This window comes from Phalacrocorax aristotelis, unplaced genomic scaffold (genome assembly GCF_949628215.1).
Source record: "Phalacrocorax aristotelis unplaced genomic scaffold, bGulAri2.1 scaffold_127, whole genome shotgun sequence".
NCBI lineage: Eukaryota > Metazoa > Chordata > Aves > Suliformes > Phalacrocoracidae > Phalacrocorax > Phalacrocorax aristotelis.
Window position 1 is genome coordinate 134,488 of NW_027441293.1, and position 27,878 is coordinate 162,365.

The 27,878-nt window shown below is 47.0% G+C and overlaps 1 protein-coding gene across 1 annotated transcript; it reads left to right on the plus strand.

The window, feature by feature from the left end:
* The first annotated feature begins 2,372 nt into the window (after window positions 1-2,372).
* Window positions 2,373-27,522, plus strand: LOC142051290 (protein ELYS-like). The gene is made up of 11 exons (XM_075080435.1): window positions 2,373-2,493; window positions 19,862-19,957; window positions 20,725-20,818; window positions 22,293-22,416; window positions 22,546-22,602; window positions 23,815-23,961; window positions 24,711-24,898; window positions 25,069-25,213; window positions 25,308-25,421; window positions 26,566-26,713; window positions 26,799-27,522. Exons 1-11 carry the CDS (start codon window positions 2,373-2,375, stop codon window positions 26,933-26,935), a joined length of 1,371 nt encoding a protein of 456 aa, XP_074936536.1. The 3' UTR covers window positions 26,936-27,522.
* Window positions 27,523-27,878: the final 356 nt, after the last annotated feature.

A 27,878-nucleotide genomic window follows, 5' to 3' on the forward strand; every position in this document is an offset into this window, starting at 1 on the left:
TCAGCTGGCTGGCGCCAGTCAGCGTCAGCATCTGTTGTCGGGAGTCAGTCAGGACTTAATCCTGTCGGCACCGCTGACCCCCCGTCTGGGGTGTGGGGCTGAGCGCGGTGGTTCAAGTGCCGCCTTAGGCCCGTCAGTCAGGGTGGCTGTGTCAGCCTTGGCTGGCAGCTGTCACCTGCGTTTGGGCACACGGTGCCGTGTCCTGCTCTGCTGAGGGCGGCTCCTCATTCCCTGCCTGCTTCAGCTCGTTTTCCTGCATCCACATGCCTGGGGTTTGCTGGTTTAAGGCAGTGAAACGAACTTAATCAGGCTTCCCTTAACTTTGTGTCTTCTGCCTAGTGAGCCGTCGGACGGAGCTTTGGAGGAAGAATGGTGACAAGCCCCTGCTGGTGTGGTGGTGTTTTACTGGTGTGGAGGAGAGGATACTTCAGTTGGTCGGAGCGAGTCCCCAAACCCCTGGGCCTGTCGCGTGGGCTGCCAACGTTTCCGCAGTTCCCCTCGTCGGGCGGCTGTTTGCAAGGGGTGTGTTTGAGCACTGGGGGTTCAGCAGCCGCCGGGCCCTGGCCCTGGGCAGCCTGCTCTGGGTGACCCTGCCTGCGCAGGGGCTGGACCAGCTGCCCCCAGGGATTCCGGAAGGCCTTTCTCTCCCTTGTGACTCCGTGACTCTGGAACCGGTGCTGCGAGGGGCCAGCGCTGTGGGAGCACTGGGAACGTTGTCTTCGCTGGGCTCTGCCTCTGTCAGGACGGCTGCGTGTGTGCTCTGCCCTGAGACACTCGGCGCCTGCGCCCGTCTGTCCAGGTACGCCAAGCAGTGTGCAACAGAGCACACTTTCAGGAGTGACCTGAGGAGCTTTTGCTAGCTTGGCCGCGTTGGAGAGGGACTGCAGCTCCTGCATGCAGGAATAGTCGTGTTGGAGAATAACCATAGGAGGCAGCTGGGTAAAGTGGCTCTAGTGTCAAACGCTGATGTGTCTCAGGTTTGGGTTTTTTCATGTAAAGGGAAATGAAATCTGTGGTCTGCATCAGATACGGGATCGGGGCTGTTGGGGGCTGTATTTCTGGGGAAAATGTCACTGAACCAGTCATTAATAGTGATTCAGAAAGCTCTATAATTGTGATCTTTCCCTGCTGTTCAACAAAGCGGATGCTGTTTTTTCTCAACAGAGCATAGTTTTTCTTCCATTTCTTCTTCTTTGGCTTCTTCCCACTCTTTGTCCTCTTTCCTTAGACAATGTGACCCGAGCAGTGTCAGGCAATGGTGTCCCTTCTCTGACCACCAAGTAACTAACGCTTCCCTGAGATCACTTTAGCTTCCACATCTGGCTGAGTGAAAGAATGACGCCCGTCAGCCTCAGCCTCCCTCCGTGCGAGAGTGAGCCTCTACGTGCACGAGGGAGTCCAGAGTTGACTGAGAGTGCCTTGGGTGCTGCCCTTTCTAAAAGCAAAGGGGTTTCTTGCAGCTCTCCTTGCAAAGTGAGTGTGTGGTTTCACACGTGCATGAGCTAGCAGGACGGCTTACGGCCACAGAATGGAGATGGGCAAATCCCCTCTCCTTCTCCCCGGTGCAGTGTCCTGCCTCCTTCCTTGTGCCAGCTTTTATGCTTGCTGGCTCTCTCTGCAACCCCGTTTCACTCTCTAAGCTGGTGGGAAACTCTCTGCTCTTGTGGGTGCGTTCCCTGTCTGCTTGGGGAGTTAATGTGGCTCCTAAGGAGCTCTAAAACGTGTGCAGGTCAGGGCAAGGGAAGGCACAGGGATACAGGAGCAGAAGGAAGGAGCAGATGGAGAGAGGGGGGCAGCAGCAAGGCCTCTCTTTTGGTGGCACTGAAGTGAACCTGGTTTGTGATATCACGTCTTCAGCTGCGACTGACCGTATCTTTAGCTTTTCCTTCAGTAAGCCCGTAACATTGTTGGCCTTTGAATCTGACTTTCATGTACTACATGTCAGTCAACGGTGACATCCCAGAACACTGACTTGGCTGGATGTGATTCTGCTCAAACATGTAATTTCTCAACTTGTTCTTTTTTGTTTATTTTCTGGAGCTTTTTAATGCAAAACTCGGTCTCTGACTCGTGCCGCCTTGCTTGACTTGACTCCAGTGTCTTGGGCTTTTTCCCCGTGTTGTTTATCCTGTCAATACCCCTGCGTCCCTTTTTGTTGGTGATCTCGTAGGCATCAGAAAAGCAAAGGATTCTCCTTTTGCTCTGCTGTGAGATCCAAACCTGTCCTGAGTGCCCTTTTGTTAAGGAAAAGAGCCGCAGGAGGTGGACGGGAGATTTTTCACGGCAAAGGGATGAAAGTTCTGTCAATCTCAAAAATGTCGATGGCTGTCAGGAGCCTCTTTTTGCATTTTTTTCTCTATTCACAGTGAAGAATGCGAGACCTCGCGGCTCAGGTAACGAGCAGCCTGCTGCAGTTTCCCGAGGTGACCATTCAGGCTCTTGGGGAAGATGAGCTCACCCGAGGTTCTGTGCTGCGTGGGCGGTTTTCCAGAGGTGAGCCTTTTCCTTGAAATTGGGTCTTGCTGTGAAGTTGTTACTGCCTGGAGGTGACCTGAGGCACGGGGTCACAGTATCAGCTGTGTCAGGTTGGTGCTGCTCAGGTGCGTCAGGTTTTGAGAGAACAGAAAGGATGAACTATGACAAAATGATGAAAAATGTTAACATTAAAACCTTAGTAGAGTTAAACTTTGAAAGGACAACAGCCTGCGCCAGTCTTGAGCTATTAAAATAACACGGGCAAGTCAGTGAGCCCTCCTCAACTTCTAATTGAAGGAAAGGCAGTTTTCAAAAAAGTCCTGGTGTGGTTTTGGGCTGTATTTATTTGTACCATCATAACATCCCGTGCAGAACTAGTTCTTCCACAGTGTTAGAGAGGCAACCCCCCCTGCTTTTTCTTTCCTAGCCTGACTAAAAACAGAAGGAAGAGGAAAGCCCTGTTAGGCGCTGCAGCCAGGTTTGCAGAGTATTTAATGGGACGCAGAGGAGTGTCCCGGGAGAGCTGCTGAGAGCGGCTGAGCAGATGAGGTAGCTGACTTTGTCGGTGATCTGAAGGTAGCGCTGGGGGCCTGCCTGGGTGTCCGGGCGCCTGTGAAGACCATGTAGGATCTCTCTGTGTGACTGTAAGTGCAGTAGTTGAGTTAATACTCCCTTTGTGTTGGAAGTAGTTCAGTGAAACTAAATGTGCTAACTTCTCTCTGTGATCAGCGTGTGTAAAAGTTGAAATTGGCTCCCGCAGTGCCCATTTTAAGGTAATTCCTTGTTGAAGTCCAAATCCCTGCCCAAAGTAGGCGTGTGTCGAGCAAAGTTAGTAAACTAGAAAAGAATTGGCTGAGATTTTGCCATATTTGAAGTATATGCTTTAGGAGTTGTATTCTCCTATGTATTTAGATGATTTCTAGCAAAACCAAGCTGAATATGGTATAAAGACTAGAGACCAATCTATTGTAATCTTTATCCCAAACAACCAGAATTCTTCAGTGCAGGAATGACAAGTCCAAATGCAAAATAATAAGGTGGTTCATTTTACGATGCATTGGTTGAGGATTCAGTGGGTGATTTTCAATAATCGACCGGAATTGGGTAAGCCTCTCTTGCTCTGTGAGGTACTTCTGTTGAAGCAAAGGGGCAGTGATTGTGATTTTCCTGTTGTTTTCAACCCTCTCTTGGGAGTTTGCTTTAGCCAGCCTTTTCTCTTCTTCCAGGGAGAGATGGGCTGGCCTGGCTGGCGTGTGGCCCTCAGCTGGAGGTCGTGAGCGCTGTGACGGGAGAGCGGCTCTCTGCACACCGTTTCAGTGGAGCCCGTGAGCAGCCTCCCACCATCCGCGTGGTGAAGGAGGTTTCCTGGCAGACGGGAACGGGGCTGCTGGTTGGCTTGAGAGAAGCAGAGGGAAGTGTTCTCTGCCTGTACGACCTTGGAACATCAAGCGTGGTTACAGCAGTAGTTCTGCCAGGAAGGGTAGGTCCTTTTTAATGGGGGAAACGTTGTCAGGTGCTGCATAACGCTGTTTCAGGAGCAGCTTTGGAGCGTCTCTTTGCTAGGACGTCCATTTTCTCTATTGTGTCATCATACTGTCACTGCAGAGTGTCCAGTCGAGAGCACCTTGATGTGAAATCGTGGGGTTAACGGTACCGTTATCCTTTGAGTTTGCTGAGAGAGTCAAACAAGTTTTCTGGTTTTACAGTAGAGCACGTAGTTACCTAATTCTCCACTTTGACAAAAAGGCCTTGAAAACTACCTTTTTTTTTTAGCCAGAGTGACAAAGACCTCGTCCTCACCCTGCCTTTCAAGTGTTGGTAACATACATGTCCTGAATGGTTCATTATGTCAGAAATACTGTCTTTAAAATATCTCAGACTTCCATGGCTGTGCTGTAGCTGACTTCGGCACATTCCCAGGAGTCTGGGACTAGCAAGCAGGTGACTTTAGAGCAAAGCACATTTTTCTGTTGACTTAGGATGGGAAAAAACAGGCTTCACTGCGTTACCTGGCAGGTGGTTACAGACCGACTTTCAGCCTGAAGCCCTTGAACCTCTGCTTATTGCATATGGTGCTTGTGCCGTTGGGATACTCTGGTGTAATGTTGCTAATTTTCCCTGCCTTCTCTAACCCATAAACTCAAATGACGTCCTTTCCCCTCGGCTCCTTATCTGAATGTAGACAAGAGTCACCTTAAGGTAATGGGACATCAAGATTCACTCTATCTTTACCACCTTAGAATCTGCGACAGATAAATACTTCTGTATTACTCAGCTTTCCAGAGCGTGATTGGGTTTGACTTGCTAGAATCCAGGCGGGGTTTGTTTGTCTGTAGCGCTACAGTGTGATTGCTGGCAGCGAGCGTTTGTGTGGTGGTGATTTCTAACGAGCTGAGCTGGGTTGGTGCTCCGCTGTGTGGGTTTGCCGATCGTCCTGGTAAATCTCAGCGTTTGAGATGGAAAGGCAAGCTGTGTGCTGACATAGACGTGCAGCCATTCAGACTTGTAAAAGCAAACCCGAATTGAAAATATTAATGGTATTAAATTGGTTTATAACGGTTGCATGTTTCAGAGCTCTGGAATGGTATTTTCCCCACTCTTCCTGGTTTGTGTGAGGCAGAAGGGCAGCTTTCAGAGTGAGGGAGCTGAGACAGGATTTCTGCGTTCGTTCCCAGAATGAGCTGGCAGCAGTGTAGGAGAGTGTGCAAAGCCAGTGCCTGGTGCCGTGGGAAAATAGGCAGTTCCAGGAGCTTCTACAGGGAAAACTGAAGCGTTAAAACTGGGAACCTGTATGCAAAGGTGGAAAAGGTGGATTTGGGGCCAGTTGTACAACAACAAAACGAGACCTTAAAAGAAAAAAAGTTAACAGCAACACGGGAACTTAGGCTGATTCTGCAGCACGATATGTGCAGTGTTTCTGCTTTCCTCCTGAGAGTCATCAAGGCTTAGAGCAGCAAGAATTCGAATAATCAACGCACTTTTGGTGGTGCTTTGAGTAGCTGAGAAGATTGGAGATTTCATCTGATTTCCAGGAAGTGTGAAACAATATAAAGTTGTCTCAATTACTGCGGGCACTTCTAGGAGTAGAATTCTTGTGGCCCAAAGGAAAGGTAAATTCTGTAGCAGATTGCCAGGCAGCGCAGTCACAGCAAGTGCTTGATACGGGAGAGGAGAGAACTTTGGGGCTTGGAGGTTTGGTCAGTTTTTCCCCACCTCTGGGGAGAAAAACCAATATATATAAAAAAAGGAATCCTTGTGGTGCTCACTGCTCTGTTCCATTGTCGTGTAACAGGTTGGTGTTGATGTAAAGCTCCCTGGTGTCACTGTGTGACATTATGCAAGGAGGCTGAAGGGCAGCCCGTGTTCTTTTGTTGTGGAGCCTTAGTGCAGGAGCCCTCACGTGCTGGTGTCTCTGCTGGAGCAGTCAGGGCTGTCCCGGGAGGGGCTGCAGGTGCTGAAAGGTCTGTCTTCATCAGGGCCTTGTACTAAAGCTGCTGGCAGGCGGCTCCGCGTGTTACAGAGCAGCGTGCGCTTCTCCTCAGCGGGAGCTGGCTTTTGGCGAACCAGCTGCTGGGCTTTTTGCCGCTGTTTCGGCACTGAAAACTTTTCTGCTTTCCCTGGTTGCTCTTTTGATTCTAAATGAGGACTGGTGTAACTTTCCCTAAGCTGGTATCTCCCTTCCACTATCTGTAACAATACTCCATTGCCGTGGCAGCGGTGTGTCTCCCCTGCAACTTGGCCGCTGCCGCGTCTGACTGAGAGCCGAGATTTGCCCTAATACCTGTTTGGCAAAGAAGGCGTGGGCTGTATCCCAGTGCTGACGGGCTGGGGGCCGTGGGAGAGCGAGAGTGAGTTTGGTCTTTCTTACTCCAGTCCCTTAAATACGGTCAAGTTTCTTGCATTTAACGGATTTTCTGTGTTGTCTTCGAGTTAATGGTTTCTAAGTAGAAAATGGAACTTGGTAAGCTGTGATAATAGACTGCACCATTGCAGTTGGAGTGAGCTCAGCGAAATCCCTGCAGGAAACCCAGTAAACGGAAGGCAGTAACGGATTTTTGTACCGGACATTTTTGGGGGTTGGTTTGTTTGTTTGTTTTGTCTGGATATAATTGGGATCAATGCTGTGTTTTTAAGTCTTACAACCCTGTATTTACTTTCTTGCTTCTGATGGGCTGGTTCTGGCTTCACTTTTGAGTGATTTCTATTTAGCTTGTCAAAGAGCTTAAATACTAACTTGTAGTTTTCCTGTAGGTAACTGCTGTAGAGCCCATAACCAACCCCGGAGGAGCCAGCGTGAGGCCTTGGCACCTGCACCAGGCTCTGCAAGGGTTTTGTGGCGTGGCAGCGGTGGCGACAGATGTTGGTCATCTGCTTGTGGTGGACCTTGGTTTGGATGATCTCTCTTGCAGTCAGAGGGAGAATGAACCATCGGGTGAGCTTGCGGTTTCTAAACTTGAACGGAAAAGTAAGAAAACTTGAGTCTTTTAAATCACCAACACGCATCCCACTTTGAAGCTACTGCTGTGCAGACGTTTATGGCTGCTGATTACAGGTGGCGGTTTGACATCGTCTAGTCCTGAATGGATTAAAAATGGGAGTGGCTTCATACTCCTCCTAAGGTTACAAATACCCCCTCCCACCAGGGTCCCTCTGTCACGGTGACTCTCGCCAGTGAGGGGTAGGAATTTGACCATCCGAGTCAGTGCAGCTGCCTGACAGGAAGGTGTGTCGGACGTGCCCTATTTCCTGGGAATGTTCTTCTGCTTCTGTTCATTGACTTGGGGCAAAGTTTAGGCTTGTTTTTTAAAGTAAATATGCCTTACCAAAATCCCTGCATTTGACCAAACGGAACCTGTACTTGGTGTACTCGGATTGCATACGCTGTTTTTGCTCTTACAAGAGTGGCCTCGGGAGCTGGTGTCACTTCAAGTAGCTTCACGATGAGGCCCAAACTCCTGATGTGCAGAGCCCAGGAAGAATTTGTCTATGGAGGTTTCGCTTTCACCTGGTTTTGAAATAGGAGCGAGGATACCTGTCCAGTCAGAGAGTTCCTATGTGCTCTGAATGCGTACAAAATGGGAAGAGCAGACAAAGTATTGCATCAATGGGTATTTTGCCGGGGATGGTAGAATTAGATCATACATGTTGTCACGTCAGTGTTTCAAATGCAACCTGAATGGCATAACGCATTCCTTTATTGTGTGGTTTTGTGCGTGCAGGTCTAACAGTTGTCACTAGAGCTGCTGCTGGCGTTTCACAAGGAAGAGCAACCGTGACCAGAGCAGGGAGACATCTCTGCCTTCAGTTACAGTGTTCTTCAGGAACAGCAGTATCGACCCTGTGCTACATCAGCAGAAGCAACCAGCTCGCTGTGGGTTTTTCCGACGGCTCCTTGTCACTGTGGAATATGAAAACTCTGCAGCGGGAGTAAGTCGGCCTTTGCACTTGGTCACGCCTGGAGGTGCAGGGCTCTCAAGGCTCTGCTTGAGGAGGAAGTCTGTTAATTTAAAGAGCCCTTTTTCAGGGAGGGAAATGTGGAGTGTAATCTTGGAGTGTTTAGGAATCCCCTTCTGAAGTAACCATTGAGCCATACCTGGATTCAGTGGGCCGCCTTCTCCCCAGCGGGCTGGGATTGTTCTCCTTATTGTGCCTGTGGGCTGAGGAACTGCGGAAAGCTCCCTTCTCTGGGTTCTGTCAAGCAGTTAGGGCGTGAGAGAGCTGCTTTCCATAAGGCAGTTTGTTCCACCAGCAGTATTCAGTGACAGCAGGAGTTGTGTGTGTTTCAATGAAAGAGATTGTAGACATTATTTCTCAGAACCAGCTCCTGCAATGAGGGCACCCATTGAAAGGCTGAAGTATGTTAATGGTGGGATTGTGGTGATAATATTCTTTAAAGCGTCCAGGTTGAAAGGAGTGAGACATGAAAGCTCAAGAGCTGATCTGTGGCTGAAAAGACATTCTCTCCCACATTTCAGCCTCGACCAAAAGAGGGGACTGACCCATTCCAAGGCAGCGATGCATGGGAATGAAAGTCTGCTTGGAACACTTGGAGGTGGAATAAGGGTCGTGTCAAGGGATAAGCAACAGAGAAATTAGGGAGATGATTTCAGCTCTGCCAAAGAGCAATCCCCCCTGGAATATCTGACCCAATTCAGATCGGGATTCACTTAAGCAAATCTGCAGTGACTCACCGGGAACTATTGGCGGCATGAATAGAGAGTGGAGGGATAGTGAGGTGGCAAGAATAGATTGTGAAGGTGCAAAGAAGGTTCAGAAGTCTGGAGGAGAAACGCTTTAGATAGTCCAAGTAAAGAAACAAGACACTACTGGTGTTTGGCACTGTTTTCAGCTTGTGCAGAAGAGAGGCTGCATTTTCAGTTCAATATTGAAGCAGGCGACAAGAGTAGGAAGAATCTTTTGCCTGGCAGCTGAAGGAATCTTTCATGTTCCTGCTCCGCAGGCAGAGGAGGAGATAAAGCCAGGTTATTGCCCGTGAGGGACAGTAATTTCCTCACCTCGTGGCTGTTGCATCAAAAGCAGTCGCTCCCGTGACTCCCTTGTTTGAGATGGGAGTGTGACCTTCTGTGCCTTGAGGAGAAGCACGTCAGGGGCTCTTTGCTCAGAAGATGCTTCTCCCCTTCTACAAACAGGCAGGGCCACCAGGCTCACCTGCTTTCTTTGGTTTTTTTAACCCTGCAGGCACCACTGTCAGCTGGAAGGAGGAAGGATTCCTGTCTGCGCCGTTACTTTTCAAGAGCCTGAGCATGATCCTCGCAACTGTTGCTACTTGTGGGCTGTTCAGTCGACGCAAGAAAGGTGAATAAAAGCTTACTATCGGCCACTGATTTTTCTTTTTTTTTTGAGTATTTGTTCACCTAGAGTTGACCCACGTGTATTTGTTTTGTTGAATTAGCCGTGCAGGAGATTCTCTCCGGTATGGAAGGAGCTGACGGTGCGATTTGTACAGGATGTAACAGGGATGAAGAGGGACCTACTAGTTCCTCCCTGCTGAAAGGCAGCAAAGCGACAGTGGCTCTATTTCTGTGCTGGCATTCTTAAATGGCTTCCTTTGTTTCCTGATGACTGCTTCATGGTTTGCTTGATATTCACACCGTGGTATTAAGATACCATGGAGCGCAGTGGAGGCTGCAGCTCCAGAGCACTAAAGGTGCGGATCCACCAGCCTGCTGCCCCTAAAGGAGGAGGTGACAGCATGGCCGGTTCCCTGGTGCCAGCCTGAGCCTTGGTGAGCCAGCTCAGCTCGGCTGGCAGGGAAGGTGTTCAGCAGCCAAGTCGGTGGTTTCCTGCTGGGCTAATGACTGAAACGAGGGTGTGGAAGGTGCCGTGTGTGCAGGGGAGGGACTGGAGCTTTGGTGGGAAGGGAAGGGGAGAAAGATCTGCCCCCTTCAGCATCAGCAAGCTATTTACTCAGCTCGGCTGCTCATGGAGTGGCAATCTTTTTCAGTTTGACTGTAAAGCAGTTTTGATTGCGAGCTCTTCAATGCAAAGAACTGTTCCCAACCATTTTTATTCCATAGAACACCTTGAAGCTTCCAGATTGTATGGGTAGCCTTTGCCCCAGAAGCTGTTAGTGTCCAAATTTCCTCCTTTGTGGTTTGGTGGCTAAATGTGACCAATTCTCAGGTTTTGGGAAGGGCTGTTTTTCTTTTGAGCCAGACAATGCTATTAAGGAAACCTCAGCCTAGATCTAAGGAAAGGGTAACGAGGACTATAAAGCAGCTTTGTAACCAAATGTCATCATTTATACCTTTTCCAGTGAAGGCGATGCCGTGAGTTTACATCTGTTGCAGTTAGCGTTCGCAGACAGGAGGCGCTTGGCTTCAGGACAAGTCATGTACGAGGTAAGACGTGCACGTCCGTGAAAGGCTGGAAAGAGTCCTTTTCCCTAAGGGAGCATCAGTGAAGTTGGCAGGGAGAATATGGACCATGACAATTCAGAGATGACTTAAAAAGAAAGAATCTTTTGCTGAGTCTTCCTGGGCACGGCCTTTGTCCATACTTTTTGAAAAGAAGTCGTACAATTTCATACCGCCGTGTCGTGTGTTCCAGCCAGGGCCGTCTGCAAAGAGCCCGTATAAATTCAGTTCCTGAAGAGGCAGCAGCTTTTACAAATAAAATGATTCTTCATTTAAACACCAACTGAATGGCATGTAGGAAGAGAAGACAGGGCTTTGAGTAGCTCTGTTTAACCAAACTGCAGAGTTGAATAAGGTTCTGTCTGTCTCCCTTCCTTAAAACACGGGCGTACAGCTTTATTCTGTTCCGGTCTTCAGGTTTAAATTCTTGCTTTCCCTTTGAGCTCTGTCAGCAGGACTTCACATGATGCTCACCTGCAGGGTCTCTTCGGTGCTGGTCCTGAAACTTAGTAGCTCTAAAGAGAACTCTTTCTACTTTTTGGCTGCGTTACCTATGAACTCTGCTCTTGAAGCCAGCAAAATACGCAAATACAGTAAAGAGTGGTCTGATTTGGTCAAAAAAGTATATGTAAATTTTTAGAAGTGGCTCCAAAGAGGTTGTGTTTAAAATAGAGATGAAGTAGCCTTACCTCTCTGTTATCTAACAGATAGAAGATGCGTTTTTAGAACGTATAATTTTATTCAGTGTTATGCCTGAAACCCTTGCAAAATCTTTTTGATGGGAAAGTAATCTTAATTCAGAGCATGTCTTTCCTGTTGAGGTGCAGTAGGAGAGGATCTGTGCTCTACAGCCTTGATATTTATTAGTAGTATTTCCTAGAATGGTTAAGAGAAAGCTTGCCTGTTCTCAGAGTAGGTGAGTTAAATGTAACGTATCAGGTCATACGAGAATGGATTGTCTCGTGCCAGCTCATGCCAGTTCCTTCTAGAGCTCTGAAACTTTAGGAAACTTGGGTAGAATGAGGTACAATCAATTTTTTTATTTTCTGGTAGGTTTTTGGAGACTTTTAGCTGCTTGGTTTTTGGTTTTGTTTGGTTGGTTTTTAATTGTAGAGCTGCTCTTTGTCCACAATCCACACGCCCATGTGTTGTAGGGTAGATCATTTGACCAAGTGCTGTATTTGGAAAGACAGTATTTCAGTCAATGCTTGCTTAGCAAATGGTGGTCTCAGAGGTTCCACACAATCCTGCTGGAGTTTCTGTAGGTCTCAAAGTAGTTTGCTGACTCTGTAGGGATTTGTGATCCTAAACGCCTTGCCCACGTGCATGCCATGTCCGCCGGGTTGTTTTGCTGTTGGCTGCACTTGGTGAAGGCAGGGAGGCATATTTCACCCATCAGTCCCTGAGGAGGTGAGAGGAGGAGCTGGCAGGAGCTGACGTGGTTTGAGAGAAGAGTGTGACTCAGTAAGAAGTTCTCATGGCTACTCCTGAGGGATGGGCTTTCACTCTAGCGGTGTGTGCCTATAGATAATGCCTTGCAAGAGAGCTTTGGCTGCTGGAAGGCCGTGACTCCTCTAACTTCATCAGTTCTGTGATCAAGTCATGGAACAAAGCGCTTTGCATGCCTATGTATGGCATTATTTCAGATCTCCCTTTGTAGCTAAATATGTAGGTTTGTGAAGAAACCGGGATGGTGCAGGGAATTCTGCAAAACACATTTAGAACCAATATTGTGAGGGAAATGCTCAGTTTTGAAAATGTGCAAAGCTTTTACGGCCAAACTTACCCGTTACGGTTTGACACTCAGTTCTCTTGCGTGTCAGCTGTAGTTTCTCTTTGCCATCAGATTAAGTGCCTGGGAGAGATACAGTACAATATGCAGGTTCTATTAGACATAGACATTCTTTCCTACTGAGGTATAATGTCTGCTTTTCTCTCAGAATGACCCTTCTCTCGCCTGTGATTTTTTCCGCAGCGTTTGGCATCCTGTGTTGAAAAGTACAGTTTGGATCTGGCGGGCGGAGCCTTTCCCTTGAGAGGGCAGGGCAGCAAGGCCAAACTACTCAGCTGTCAGGCTATAGAAACCTTTCCCAACCGCGCAGCCAGAGAAGGCAGCGTTGATGAAGGTTTGTTCCTGATGTCCCTGTTTGGTTTTTCTAAACTAAATGGTTTTGGCATCCAAGCAATGAATGCTGTTCCATACCCACAGCCTGAAAGTCTTAAGTCTCTGTATAAACTAACTTCTTGGGCTTATTTCAAAGGAAAAACTGGGTGCTGAAATTCTGTGGGACTTGTTAAAATAAACCCTATTTTTCCCTTCAATGCTTGCTGACATGCTGTAGCGATGTATGGTGGGGTCACCTCTATAACGCCTGTCAGTCATTTTATTCCTCCAGCTCTCGTCTTTGAACAGTAAGATCATCCCCTCCATTGCTTAGGAATGTTCCCTCAACTTTCTTTTTTCCCCTCTTCCAACCTATGCCTGCACCTGCATCCAGCTGGCGGCCGGTCAGGAGTGCTGTTCCCCAGGGCTCGGTCCTGGGGCCAGATCTGTTTGATACCTTCCCCAACCACCTGGATGAGCCGGCAGTGTGCCCGCGTGGCCAGGAAGGCCACCAGCATCCTGGCTTGTATGAGAGATAGTGTGGCCAGCAGGAGTAGGGCAGTGATCGTCCCCCTCTACTCGGCAGTGGTGAGGCTGCACCTCGAATCCTGTGTTCAGTTTTGGGCCCCTCACTACGAGAAAGACACTGAGGTGCTGAGTGTGTCCAAAGAAGGGCAGCGAAGCTGGTGAAGGGTCTAGAGCACAAGGTTTAGTTGGGATCTTAGGAAAAATTTCTTCACAGAAAGGGTTGCGAAGCAGTGGAACAGGCTGCCCAGGGAAGTGGTGGCGTCACCATCCCTGGAGGGAGTTAAAAGACGTGCAGACGTGGCGCTTTGGGACAGGGTTTAGTGGTGGACTTGGCAGTATGAGGTTTACAGTTGGGCTCGATGATCTTAAGGGCCTTTTCCAACCTAAATGACTCTACGAGTCTATGATCTGCCTGTGCACTTTGCCCTCTCTGTGTCTAATAGGTTCCTACACCTACAAGCTCTTAAAGCAATAGCTTCTGGCTTCCCTCGTCCGGACCGACAGTTAAAACTCCTCTGGTGTCTTTCATTACCTTGCAATAATGAGATGTGCATCTCTGGGTTTGCACATCCAGTGATGCTCTGAGCACATCTCTGAGCCGGCTGCAGTGATAACTTCCACAGCCTTTTGTTTGGGTGTGTGAATGCCCTTCCCTCTCTTCTTACTGGCCTTAACTTATGTCTGCTTGTTACAAAGACGACACTGGCATGACTTTCTAGGCTATTTGTGTTTATTAGCTTTGACTTAGTCCTGAAGAGGCAGCTTCCACCTCTTTTGGGGTGCCATCCTCTAACAACAGCGTGTCAAAATCTAATGAAAACCCCTTTGGATTTTCTCCACTTGTGTCACGATTCTGAGGAGAGGGCCTTCTAAAACCTTGTCAAAAACAACCAACACACGCACCCACCAAAAAACCCAAACCAAAACCAACAAAAAAGGCCCTTTCGGTCCCCTTTTCATGAAGTCTGAGGCATGGAAAAATGCTTGTCATTTTTCTGATGGCTCCTCATTAGCTTTTATCCAGAAACTATTCAAGTTGTAGGCCCACATGAGCTTCTGTTGGATGTGGGTTGAGGTTAGAAATGCAGCTGGCTTCTGATTTATGAAACTAATTGACATCTTCAAAGGCAGTTTCAGCGGCTCACACAAGTGAAAGGGCACAGAAGCTCACGATGACACACAGTAAAGTGTGGGAGGCTCCCTGAGCAGCCCTGATGAACTCAGCAGAGAACAGAGACCCATTTTGCCAAATGACCTGTCTCCTGGTTCCCTGCTCTGTCAGGGTAAAGGATGCACCCCCCACTTTGCTCACATCTGGAGAATGCCTTCTCCCCAGAGGCGACAGACCATGCCACTTCTTGAGAGAACCCGAGTGTAACATGGTCAATGTTTGATGTTAAACTCTTTGTTCCAATCTCCTGTTTGTTGGGGTTGGGTTTTGGTGTTTGTTTTGTGTGATAATTGTGTTCTTTCATTCTGACTGTGCTGGAAAGGAGCTATTCGTAACACTCGTAATCGAGTCGAATCTGGAAATTAATCATGCCAGCTGAGTGATCAAGTGTATATGACAAGAATTTGTATGCTTTCTAAAAGCAGCAAAGTATGTTTTCCTAGGGTGGTGGGTTGGTTTTTGGTTTTTGTTTTTTTCTAACCATCTTGATGCACTCTTACTGTATGGGAAACTTGATTACCTGACAATTGTGAATTGGATTTGTCTTAGGACGGATACAGGTTGAACTCGCAAAGGGGGCAGCATGACTGAAACCTATCACAGAGGTGATGCTATGGTGTACATTGTTAAAATTCTTCTTAGTCAAGTGTTGCGTTTCATGAGTGACGTAACAGAATGAATCCAAAATAGAAAGTGATGTTTTGAAAATGTCAGATAGATTGTATTTTCTCCCACTAAGAAACAATGTCTTGCCTTTTCCAGTCATATCTCCTGGCACCAGTGTCTCAGTCTTCAGCTGGCAAGTGAATACACGCGGCCAGGGAAAACCATCTACTTATTTGGGTGTATTTGACTTTGACTGCTGGTATCAGGCTCAAAAGCCAGGCTCGCTAAGGTAGGTTTTTATGAAGCTGGTTTCAGTATCCCTCCCCATAATTCATTGGAAAGTCGGCGTTTAGCTTCTGCACTTGTTTTCTTTCAGGCCAGAAGAATCCCTTCAGGACTGCCCCTATTTTGCACTGTGGTCACTGGATGCTGTAACAAGCACGACTGCTCCAAACCTCCTTCTGGATGTTGTGGTGCAGGAGCGCAGCCTAAGCTGGAGAGTTCCTCCTTCTTATCCACAACCTGAGCTGTGTTTTCATCCAAGCACCTATAATTTTGGTAGGTATTACACGGCTTTGAATAGTGATAAGCTTAAACGAGCTCAAATGCCATTTATTGGTTCTCCTGTTCACTGTTTGTCACGCAAAAACCCAACCAAACCGAAACACCCCAACCCCCCACCCACCCAACTGTGATGACGTTGTACTGACCAAGTGTGTGCTGTTGTGACACCTGCCTGACAGGCGGCTGGGTCTGGGGGTTGGGTGCTTCTGTAACGCAGCCCGTGAGGTGGTGCTGGTGATCAAATGAAATGACTCTGGGCTGAAGCTCAAAGCGCAGCACCTCGATAGCCCCGGAGGGAAAATCTCTACACTCAGTCATCGTTTTTCTAAAAAAGGCTGTAAGTGATGTGATGAGAAGAACGGGTATTCAGTTGTACCTTTCCAGAGGTTGCTGTGACAAAAATGTAAACTGGTGCTACCATCACGGTGAGAGTATGGAATGTTGTCCAACGTTCATTGTCTCTGCAGATGGCACGTGCCTGCTGAGCTCTGGAGTTGTTCATGTGACGTGCAGCGGCTTCCGGAAGGAGGTGATCTTTTACTGTATCTTTATTGAGAATGTCAAGAGATGGACCTTTCCTAAGCTTTCCATGGCGCTGCTTTCGGTGTCAGGGACCATTTAATGCTCCTCCTGCCCATCCACACGCGTAACTGCAATTGTACCCTACCAGTTTTATCAAATGTAATGTTTGAGGTCCCCTCTTGGGAGTGTAAACGCACCGTTGTCTCCTGTTGAAGCACGATCAGGGCCTGAATGTTTAGAAAGGAAGAGAGTGCTGCTCTAGGAGCAGGAAGAGAAAGTCGGGGAAAGCTGTTCCTTCTCTCTCATCAATGAGTGCAACTGCCTGCGTGGTCCTGAGTTCGGGTTTTGATCCCTGATTACCTTGGAAAAGAGGACAGAACGGAGAAAAGGAAGCATCGTTCCCTCAGAACAACCTTCCCCCCCCGTCAGTCTCTCAAAGCATTAGGTTCCGTGCAGGACCTGACGATGGGGGTGTCTCACTCGGATGCGAGTGGCTGCGAACATCCGCTTGCGGGACTATACCTGATCGTTTGCTTCCAAGGCAGTGAGCTGCAGCAAACAATTGCTGTTGGCAGCTCTACCCGATGACTTCCCTGTATTTTCCCTTCATTGGTCGGCTTTGCTGCAGCCTCTCAAAGCAGATCTTCACCTCTGTAGCCTTTGCCTTGTGCTACAGGTGCCCAACTGACTCCTCTGGGACTGCCCTCTTGTTGCTGCAACACCTCAGTCACCTTTAGCTCGTGACACCCACCACCTTCTCTCTGCTTTATCCCACCGCAGTGACTTCACCCCCCTCCTTCAGAGGTTTCCTATTTGCAGGGCACCAACCTTTCTCTCTCCTCTGAAGGATTTCCCTGAGAGATGCAGCCTTTGTGATGAAGAACCCATCTTCACCCAGGCAGGCTCCAAGCGAAATGCTGAGCGAGCGAGTCATCAGGCAGAGGAGCACTTAGTAGGAAGGGGAGAGCAGGCTTTCCCTGCCCTCATCTTCCTCTCTACTGGATTCCTCACCAGATCTGTGGGGGTGCGCTGGGGCAAAGAGCACTTGTGCACAGTGTGGTAGCTAACATGAACGTCTTGGCAGGTTGGCCTGGCCCATAGGCTGTTTCTTTTGCAAGCCTGATGTAGGCTCTTCCATTCAGATTGGGTGATCTGATGTCAGCTCCACGTTGGAAATAATTGGGAAATGCAGAAATTTGTCATACCCTTTGCTGAATTGAGACTAGATCATTCAGAGGCTTGTTAGGCATTTGAGCAGGAATTGCTTGTGAATGTGAGTAAGACAAATCTCAGAATTAGGGGCAAGAAGCTTGGTTTGGGGTTTTGTTTGCCACCGTAAGTTGTACTCGGTGTGTTTCCTTGTCTGAGACTGGTTTTCAGAAAAAGATAGAAATCTGATGTGTGTATTCGAATGTGTAGAAATGGCTTTGAATGTGATGATTTTATTTAGAAGGGAAAGATACTTCTGAATGTGCTTAAAAAGCCAAAGAAACAAGCAAACAAAAAGCAAAAGCCCTAAAAAGGAAAATTTGCTGAGGGCTCAGTCTTGGGACCCTTGGGACAAGAAGGACATAGAGTTGCCGGCGCGTGTCCAAAGAAGGGCACCAAAGCTGGGGAAGGGTCTGGAGAACAGGTCTCATGAGGAGAGGTTGAGGGACCTGGGGTTGTTTGGCCTGGAGGAGAGGAGGCTGAGGGGAGACCTTATCGCTCTCTGCAACTGCCTGACAGGAGGCTGTTGTGAGGTGGGGCTTGGTCTCTTCTCCCAGGTCACTAGCGATAGAACGAGAGGAAACAGCTTTAAGCTGCATCAGGGGAGGTTTAGGTTGGATATTAGGGAAAATGCCTTCACTGCAAGGGTGGTCAGGCGTTGGAAGAGGCTGCCCAGAGAGGTGGGGGACTCACCATCCCTGGAGGTATTGAAAAGACATGTAGACGTGGCACTTGAGGGCACGATTTAGGAGACATGGTAGTGTTGGGTTGACAGTTGCACTCAATGATCCTAGAGGGCTTTTCCAACCTTAATGTTTCTATGATTCTATGTTTCTGTGATCATTTCACCTGGAAGAAGTATCAGAACACCAGCTGCACTCAGCTACTCCTTAACAGTGCACGTCTGTGCCTGCCTGTGCTTTGCCCTTCTGAAGGATTGCCACGGCATTAGAACACAGTGTTTGAAGCACCTAAAACTGAAACCTATTAGAACATCAATGTTTCACTTCTTTTCTGTCGTTTTGGGAAATGACAACTTAATGTTTGGGGTGTCGTAACTCCTTCATGTCTTCATAGCCTGGAAAGCTGCTTGATCTTGGCTTCACTGCTTCCATGCAAACGTTGCAGAGTTCTGTTTGTTCTGTCCCCTTCGCGCATTCCTGATGGCAAACTTCTCTGCACCCCATGTGCCATGGGTATAAGCAGGGCACGTTGCTGGGAATAGTTAATTGGAACGCAGTAAATTGAGAGGGTAATGCAGAGGCATGCAAATAAAGATTAGAATTAGCCTTTGGGAAGTTGTCATGTCAGGGGAAAAATTCCATGTGCTCCTCAAAGCAACAAGCAGCCCAGCCTGTGATGCCTGAGTGAGTGTAGAGTTAGAAACAAGCACTTACTGTTGGTGGTTTGGATGTTGAAAGCAGGTAGGATTGTCCTTTGATTTCGCCTGTTACTTTTAGGAGGAGCAGTTAGAGGCGGTCTTGTCAGCTGCTGCCCAGACAGGTTCTGTAGGGCTTCTGACTGGCTGCATTAAGCTTTGGACATCTAAAGGTAAGACTTGTTATGTGGTTTTTATGTTGCATGGTTTCTTCGTTTGGAATTCTTGATTCATTTCTTTTTTGTTCTCTCTTTTTAAAGAGCAGCCAAGTTCTGCTGCTAATTTACAGTTGGCCCTTGACTGGACGTGGAGCAGAGTGATCTATACAAAAGACAAATTTGAGCAAATCTGTGAGTACTAGTGCAGCCATGCTGCAAACCTAGAATCAGTCTTTCCAGTTGAGCTTATTCAGTGATCTGCTGGTAGATGGTCTTGCCCGCAGATCTGGAAGTGCACTTTGAAACTCTGAAATGGCTCTGTAGGCTAACGATTTCATACTTGTTCTTGAAAAGGTGTTGCGCTGTTTGACGGCTCCTGCAACTCCACTGACCCGCAGAGGTTACAGGCTCTGCAGCACCGCCAGTTGCTTTTGGGCAACCTTAGCACAGTCTTAAACTGTTTTCTAACAGAGGCACAAGAGCTCGCTGGAAAAGGTTTGTCACAGTATTTCTAACTCTCTGGTGTGTCTTATGAAGATTTGGAACGATGCTGGGGCTGTAATTGTGGAAAGAGGAGCTGTTGTTGGTTTTGCTGATTGGCAGAAAGTCAAATGTAGCGGGGAGAAGGGGCTTAAATGGGAGGGGTTGGGGCTGCCACTTAACGCGCGTTGAGTTCAGGGCACGAGTTTGTTGGGGAGCTCGTGCGAGTGGGTGGGGAGGCTGCGTTCAGCAAGGAGCTGTGCAAGCACCCGGCTTGAAATTACAGCAACGGGATGTGGCACTGTGACAAATACTCCCTTTGATTGTCAGCTAGCAGTGCGTAATTGCATGCAAATATTGGGCTGGAAATTACTAAAATCAGAGAGGAAGCCTAAATGAGTAACATGTGAAGTGAGTTGCATGAGTTTCTGTAGCTGTTTCTATTAGAACTTGTTCCTGGCATATTGAGGAGAAAAGAGAAAATCCCTTTGCTAGAGTAAACCTTTCTGCTACGTGAAGAACAGGTGCCTTATCCATGAGTGGATTTAGTAGTTCCGACTTCACTTTTTTTTATTAAACCTTTAGTGAATCTTCTTCTTTGTAGGGGTTGCTTGTGATTGTGGGCTTTTACTTCAGAGAAGGACGTGATACGGAGTGAAAAATGCACAGGCAAAGATTCCTACCGTGTTATTTTTCTACTTTCTCTTTAGTGCAATGAGGGGAGTTTTATAAAAAACAAAAGAAATTGCACACCAACAGTCCTCTTAAGCTTCTTTTCATGTTTTGCAGACTTGACAAACAAGCTGGCGGTGACCAGCCTCGCAGCTTTGTATGCACGAGTGGTCCTCTGGTTCTGTGGGTCCCGTCTCCTGCCAGAGGGCTCAGGTAAGCCTAAACTGTCACGCATCTGTAGCAGTCGGTGCTTCCTATGAACACGTGCTTCCCCGTGGTTTTGTCAAGGCTTCATCAATACCAAGTCGTGCCGGTTCAGTGACAGCAGATGCTGAAGTTCTGCTGCTGAAATTGAGATTTCACTGTTTTTTCAACTCCGTCGTGTAGAATGATGGAAGCAGTTTCTTTCCGGGGTGTTTCTCAGAAACAGCGCTAAGCCTCTGAGTGAAGGAGTTGCTCGTGCCCACAGCTTGAAATCCTTGGGATTGTAAACAAGTAACTCCTAAAGCACCAACACGGGAATGCTTGATTTTACAGTAAAAGCCTGACGTGCGTGTTTTGAACTTTTTACGGATTGTTTGAGGAAAAAATACACCTTGGAAATAGTTCATCATTTGGATGGGTTATAAATCCTATTGTCAGCCTTAACTGTCTTACGCATGTTCACATGACATGTTTAAAAACCCATTCCCTTTGAGAATTGGGGGGTTTTTTTTAGAGTGAACTTCAGCTGACACTACATGTTCTGGATGCTACATCACCTGTAAGCTTGAAATGGCACTTAGGACAAGGAGGAATTGACTCCTGTGTCGTAGGTCTCTTTTAGCAAAGGCAGAAGGAGGATGGGCTTCTTTCAAAGTCGGAGGCTGGCCTGTGCTTTTGATGCTCAGCTTGTGTGTTCTTCTGTCTTTTTAGTCAAAAACTGTAGGTTGAAAATGTGATATGACTTCTTTAACTTACTTCTTATTTATTGCCTGTAGGTGATGAGATGCGTTTCTCTAGACCTTTCTACAATTATCCTCTGATTCGGAGCTACTACGCTGGTCATCGACAGAAACTGGAGCGTTTATCAAGGTAGGACGTGCAGGAAAGCTCTAGAGCAGTTCCGCTGCAAATTCAGAAGCGGCAGCAAGTGGCTTTTCCATCAGCAGCTGTATTTGCTATGCTTCATGCATTTGCCGGCAACACTCTTGACTGGAGTGATGTGTGTGTCCTGCTGAACAGAGAGGTTCCTTTCCTGTGTTGAAATGTTGATATATACCTCTGCTTAGTGCCCTTTGTTGGTATCATCATTGTTTAGACGTGCACGTAATTCATTGGCAATTCTGTGTCATTTGTTACCACTGGAAAAGGTCGTGTGGTGAGGACAGGATCAGTCACGGCCAGGTCAGCAAGGCACGGCCTTTGCAGAGCAATTGTTCTGGACACAGAAGAAAGCATGTTTTAGAAAAAAAAAACCAAAAAACAAAGGAAAAATAATCTCTCTCAATGACCAGTGATAGATGGTGATAAGGGGATTGGCCCAAATCTCCTACTCCCAAGCACCGCGGTGTCATTGAAGGAGATGGGCAGAGTCACATGCAGCTGGCACAGCCAGTGCTCTCCTGGCTACTGGATAAAAGTGCCTTCCTCACGGGAACTGCCTTTCCTGGGCTGGCTCACGAGCATAATGGTGATGTGCCTTGGGTTAGGTGAGAACAGATTTTTCTTTGGCAACTGTTCTGTAACCTAAAGAAAGTCCTCAAGTAGCCGTGGCTGTGGCACCGTGAGCAAGGTGCAGCAGGAGGAGTCCAGGTGGAAGCTGCTCTATGTCAGGCGTTGGCTTTCAAGCTCCTCTTCCTGCGCGTCCTTCTCAGGTAACTCTCGTACAGGCTCACGGGCTCCTTAGAAGCACCACCTCCAGCGTGCTGCTTCTGCTCGTCCTCCTCGGGAAATGAAAGGCTGGCGTCGCAGCCCGCAGGAGCCTGCGATGGGCTTCTGAGCAATGCCGTGTTTAACAGGCCAGCCCTCCGTCACTGTGATGGCATGTGCAGAGGCACAAACGTGCTGCTTCAGGTGATACCAGAATTCAGCTGTGGGCTCAGCTTTCTGACCGTGACTGTTTTTCAGTAACAAAAGCGAGGTGCTGAGACCAAAGCCTGACATTTCCGTGCTGTGGTCTCACCGCTGTGTGTGGGAACGCTCCCACTGGAGGCGTGGGGTTTGGGTTAGCTTTGCTCACACTGCCCTTGTATTACAAGTAATGCGGCACAAAAGAAAACCTGAAAACTAAAAGGTCGCTGCAACTTTCCCCTTAATAAGGGAGCTTTTTGGATTCCTATTTGGAGCTCCTTTAATAATTCACTAGGATCTAATGAGCACCTTTCACCTGACTCCAAAATTTCTTTCCAGTCTATTTCAAGTCACGATCATGCCTTTGTCTGTTTGTTCCTTTCTTGGAGTCGTGGGAGCTTTAGCTGGGTTTGTTTTGGCTGGAGGAAATCTGTGACACTGAGAGGCCAGAATTAGTGTTTTCCTCTGTGCAAATCCTCGCTACGTTTTGTTCCAGAGGAAAACGGGACTCTGACTGCCTGATGGTCGATGGGATGGTTTCCCAGTTAGGAGACCGAGTTGAGAAGTTGTGGCAGAGAGATGAAGGAGGAACGGGGAAATACCCACCTCCTAGTTTACGGGTGAGTGTTGTGTTCACTGAAGGCAACAACAACAGCCACAACAAACCCCAGCCCCAGCCCAGCCCTCCCGCAAAGCCAATGATTTCTCAAAGAGAGGAGTTTTAAAAAGCTTCTACCTTTTCATTCCAGGCACTGCTGGAGCTCTATTTGCTAGAAGGTGTTGAAGAAAGCCACAAGCATGCAATCGTATCCCTTGGAGTTATTTCTGTTACACCTCCAGTATACGCGCATCAGGGGTCTGAAATGTCTGTCACCTACGTGTTCGATGCATTTTCTAATTTGTGCTTCAAACACACTGCGGATGAACACGTGTAGTTAAGAATTAAGTCGCAGACAGAAGCATTGTTTGATTTCTTTGTACTGTGGATTTTTTAGGAATTTTTAAAATGTTTTGTTGCAAAGTCTTTTCTGCTATGAGGAAACAGGTTTACTAAGCAATATTAATGCAGAAAGCTCCCTAGATTTTCTCAAAATTTAGACACAGTTTTCATTTTTGAAGCACCCACAGCTGTAGCAAACAGCTGCTTCCTCGAGCGATGCACTAGAATGTGCTGCTTCAGAGCAAAAGGATTTCTGACAGCGGTTTACCAGGACCTGATTTTGCTGAAATCATCCATTTTCCAGCACAGCTAAGAGGGCTTGCTTTTGTGCTGTTACAAGTGCAGGCACACAGAATAATAGAGAGAGAGAAGGGAAAAGTCATTGGGCAGAAACTGAATTTTTAAGCTGCCGAAATACACTGTGTTGCTTTTGTTGTGTGTTGCCTGAGCCGAGAGGGGAGCCTAGAGAGCAGGGGCTTGAAAAGCTGTTGCACCCCGGAGCTCTCTGATGAGAATAGACCCCCCAAACCAGCTGTCAGAAAGAGAAAGTGACACTGCCGATGAGTGATCCACATACTGGTTTAAATCCAGTTTTAATCATTCAGAGCTAAGCTGTGCTGTAAGGACACCCTAATTTCACTTGTTTTATATACGCTGGAAAGGAGGGAAGAAACCAGCTGTAGAATTTGTTTGCTTTAATAATCAAGCATTGGCCGTTCTCGTGTTTTGAATGTCTAGCTGGTGGCTCCAGTGACTAAAGAGGGAGCCTGAGTTTCCAACAGAACTGTTTAAATATCGAAAGGCAACCTTTCTGAATGCCTTAGAGAAATCAGAGAGTCTGTCTTTCTGGTTATTTATTCAGAATGCAATTTTGTTGTTAGGGCCTGACTATCTTCAGGTTGCAACAGCATAAAACGGCAAGACTAATACATGAGTATTTTCTGCGTCCTACCACTATGTTATTCTTATTTCCTTTTATTATTTATTCCTATTATATTAATCATAGGAGTAATATTATTTCATGTGATAAATTGTTGTTCTTGCAATTTGTTAGCCTTAATTAGATACTTGATATCAGACAATTTACTTGCTGCTAGACATCATGCATCCCTTTCCAACTAAAACAGAACCTTCAGTTGACTCCTTCGCAGCTGCCTTTGCCATCCCTTGGAGCCTTGTTAAGCTTATTCGAGGTTTTTGGCTTCTAGACCACAAGGATTATGATGTAAGTATGTGACAGTTTAGTTGGGCACACATTGCAATACAATGCTGTGATCTATCAAATGATGTAAAAACCCTGGTGCTTAGCTAATAACAGGTGATAAAACATGGGAAGCTTCTTTTGTAATCCTGCTTCAGCAGCACCTTCAGCAATACGTGATGATCTGCAGTTTGGTTTTAATTACGTTGAGAGGAAATGGATTAAGACAATGAAGAAGTCAGCGTTAATAATGCTTGAGATGTGACTTGCCAAAGCCGTCTGTTCAGGTTGTTCTCAGCAGAGCAGTCGAGCGCTTTCTCAAAAGCAGTGGTTTGGGTACTTTAACTATTCAAACTACCATCCTGGCAGCAAGACTTGAGACAGAACACCGCAAAAGTGACTTTTCAATCTAATCCATGTTCCCTCTGATGCTGAAGGTTGTTCTTTGCCCGTCACAATGTTAATATAACCTGTTTGCCTGGGAGAATGACTTGTCTTTATAAGAGGTGATGTTTGCCTACGGAGATTTGGTTATCCTGGCCAGGTGTGAATCACTCCTGTCAAAGGACTCCCTTTGTTCTGTACGGCTCACTGAATATTTTTTTCTGCAGACTTCAGCATTTATATTTACCTGTCCGGTACCAAGCCCTTCATTAGTCACCATCTAACTTTATTCAACAGAGATTCACCCTTACCGAAGACACTTTTGAATCGTTTTGTTGTGCGTGTGTGTGTCTATGTATCTTAAGAAACCTGATCTCTACCTTCTGCAGAACTCCCTGGCCCTGCTGGTTGAACCAGCTGCAACCAAACCTGTGTCGTGGCAACACGTGCGAATTCTTCGGTCCCTCATGTGCCAAGGAGAGCATGGGCGAGCCCTCAGATACATGCAGGTGATGAAGCCACCATTCTCAAGCAGTTGTGAAGAGCGGCTTTTCCTCACTGTGCTGTTGTCCAATAGGTAAAGAAATATCTGCCACCATTTGGCACTCAAATACTGTGAAAGGTGGAGAACAAACACTAGAAATCACAATCCCCTACACTTCCTTTGAACTTTGAGCACAATATTTGTGGGGCATCTTTTTGGTGATACCATTAATATGCCTTTACATCTCACAAAATTAACTACAGGTGCATGGCGGAGGCTTGGGCTCTGCTGCAAGAACACACCACTAAGTTAAAGGAGGAAGAGCTATTAAAAGACATGTATGACATCTGTCGGGAGATGGGACTAGTGGAAGACTTCCTGAGGCTGCCTTTCACAGACTCTGAACAAGTAAGTGTGGGCAAGAGGAAAATCTGAACCCCCTCTTTGCCAAGAGAAGAGGCAGGGTCATCATATATGTTTTAAAATGTGTTATTTCTCGTAGAAGTGTTTGGAGAAATTTTTACGGACTCATGAGATTCTTTTAGTCCAGCATCTGCAGCGTGCCAACTGTACGGCAGCACCACAGCTGAACCAGGCGATGAACGTTCATCTCATGGTAAGCGTAAAAGTCCTGCCAAGTGTGCAAGGTTCTCTTAGGGGTTACTGACCGGTTCTGAGACTACAGATAAAAATCCTGCTTTGTTTTTCACACTGTTCTTTAAAGTTCTAGGAATAAGTCTCTTATGTTACAGCTGAACCTAAAAGTTGAACAAAAAATTTCACTTCTCCAAAGCGACCCTGTGAAGTTGGAAATTCAGTGTTACAGGCTGTTGTTGACTCCACGTCAAAGAGTTTGTTTGTGTCTGAGGATTAAATAAGTATCTTTCCTGTCAGCCACTCTTACCATTCAGTTATTCAGGGACGTACGTTATATAGGGTTCGGATTATTGGAAGTTGTTTGGGTCACTGTGGAATGAAGAGTGTGTTGTATGTCATCTCCTGTATCTCACACGCAGCTCTGGGTGCCAACCCACAGGCAACATTTGCATCATGGGTTGATGTTTTTATTATTTCCTCAAGTTATAGCGTGAGGTCTGCAATTCCACAGCTTTCGTTTTACCACTTTTTGGACAGAAATTCTTACCTAACTTCTGTATCTCAAAATAGGCATATCAAATTCTGTGTTATGGGAACTTCTGTTGTGGTTCTGTGATCCATGTGCTGCTTTCCGGAACCATAGTTCTCCAGGGAAGCAAACTTATGGGGTGGTTCTGGAAGGTTGAGGTCCTGCATTTGAAAGCTTCCATCCAGGGGGAAGGGGTGTGTAGGTAGCTTTCTCTTCCTCATTTTAATCCTCACTTCCTCTTGTCCAACGTAACCCGCCGCTGCCCTGGAGATTCAGTCACCTGGGGCAGTGGCGTTTCAGGAAAAACAAGGGAAAGGCTGCTGTTTTGTCAGCCACGTGAAACTTGTGGGTGCTGACAAGTGTGTCAGAATGAGGTTCTGCAGGGTGCCGGCATGGTTTTACCTTAAAGTTGTAGGTTCTGCTATTATTCTAGTCTTCCTTCCACTTGGCTAAAAATTCCGGGTGAAGCTGGTGTGCGCTGATGGGCAGAACTGGCTGCCGTTCTGTGCAGGGGGTGTATTTTACTGCACCTGTAGAGGAAACCTATTCCCTAATTCGAAATAGCACCGACAGCTCCGTGCGATGAACTTCTTGTAACTATTTAGCTTCTTGCTTTACGCTTCTCGTTCATCAGAACGACTGTGCTCCTCGCTGGAGACAGAGAGCAGTTGCCAGAAATTCTCTCTCAGCCCAGCACGGCAAGACCCTTCCTAGAGGTCAGAGGCAGCTGGCTGTAGAGAGAGCCAAGCCTTACCATCTGCCTTCGTCCGGACCAAGAGAAGGTAATTTTTAGGGGGGGAATATAACGCACAACTAACCATCGCTCTGATTGCACAAGGCTGATCGTTTTTCCCTCGTGCTTTACAGCCGCAAGACCAAAGCCATTCTCGACAGTAACAAAACCAGCTAATACAGGAAATGTGCATCCACGGGCACCTTTCAGCAGTCGTGTGTTGGCCAAAGTTAGAGAGTTATGGGTAGGAAATGAGCAGAAACCCAGTTGAGAGAGAGTTTTTCTGTTATGATAATGTTTGTTATGCAAAAAACATATATTTATATTATGGTAAATATGTTTAGAGAATTTAAGAGAGCTGAAACTAAAACCCTGATTACCATCAAGCTATTGGTGTATGGATCTTGCTAGACTTGATTGTGTGATCAGATAGTAACCTTTTCCCACTTGCTGACATTTTTCTGCCTTATTTACTTAAAAATAGGCAGAACGATAAAGAGCAGGAAAGAGGCCAGTAGCTGTCAGATGATTTTCCTACAGGTGGTGTGGCCAAATCAACCTCAGTTCTGGTATATTTGGACTTGAGGGCAATGAAGGTCAGTTACTGCCCTTCTCTACTGTCCTTTTGCCATGAGAAAAGACCAAGACATTGGCCAGATCGTACTACAAGAACATGCCCGGCGTGCAAATAAGGCCGCAGATAACTAAGTAGTTTAATCCCCCATCAGAACCCCTTCTCATGGAAGATTACTCTCAGGGTTGTCAGCGCACTCCATGTCTTTGCTCCAATTTCATCCCTTCCCATGTAACCAACCATAAATAGCTTCTGGTGGGGAAGAAACAAGCTCCAGGCAGAAGCCAACCCATAACCTCTTGTGAGTTGTTAGGCAATGCTTGTAACCTCTTAGTCTAGGCCAGTTGGCAAATGCTATGAAATAATAGAATTTCTTGTAGTAAGATTGCATTTGTTTCTTATGTTGTTGGTACTTTTGTCTTCTGTGCAAAACTTGCAGGTTTCCATCGCAGGAATGCTGTTCTCACCAAAGCAGTCAAGATAACGAGTGCCTTTGAGATGCTCGGAGAGAAATGTTCTGCGGTTCCTTCTGAATTACAGCTGTTCCTGAAATAAAAAGCGTTTTCCAATGCACTGAGCTGTGTGGGTGACCCATACGTGAGGTAGAGGGAAAAATGCAGGTGGCGGTTCCTGACGTGCC

Coding starts and splice junctions, on each gene's coding strand:
- LOC142051290 (XM_075080435.1), top strand. CDS start 2,373: ATGCGAGACCTCGCGGCTCAGGTAACGAGCAGCCTGCTGCAGTTTCCC. Junction 22,603..23,814: donor AAAGCCACAAGCATGCAATC/GTATCCCTTGGA, acceptor ACTTGATATCAG/ACAATTTACTTGCTGCTAGA. Junction 24,899..25,068: donor ACTGTGCTGTTGTCCAATAG/GTAAAGAAATAT, acceptor AATTAACTACAG/GTGCATGGCGGAGGCTTGGG.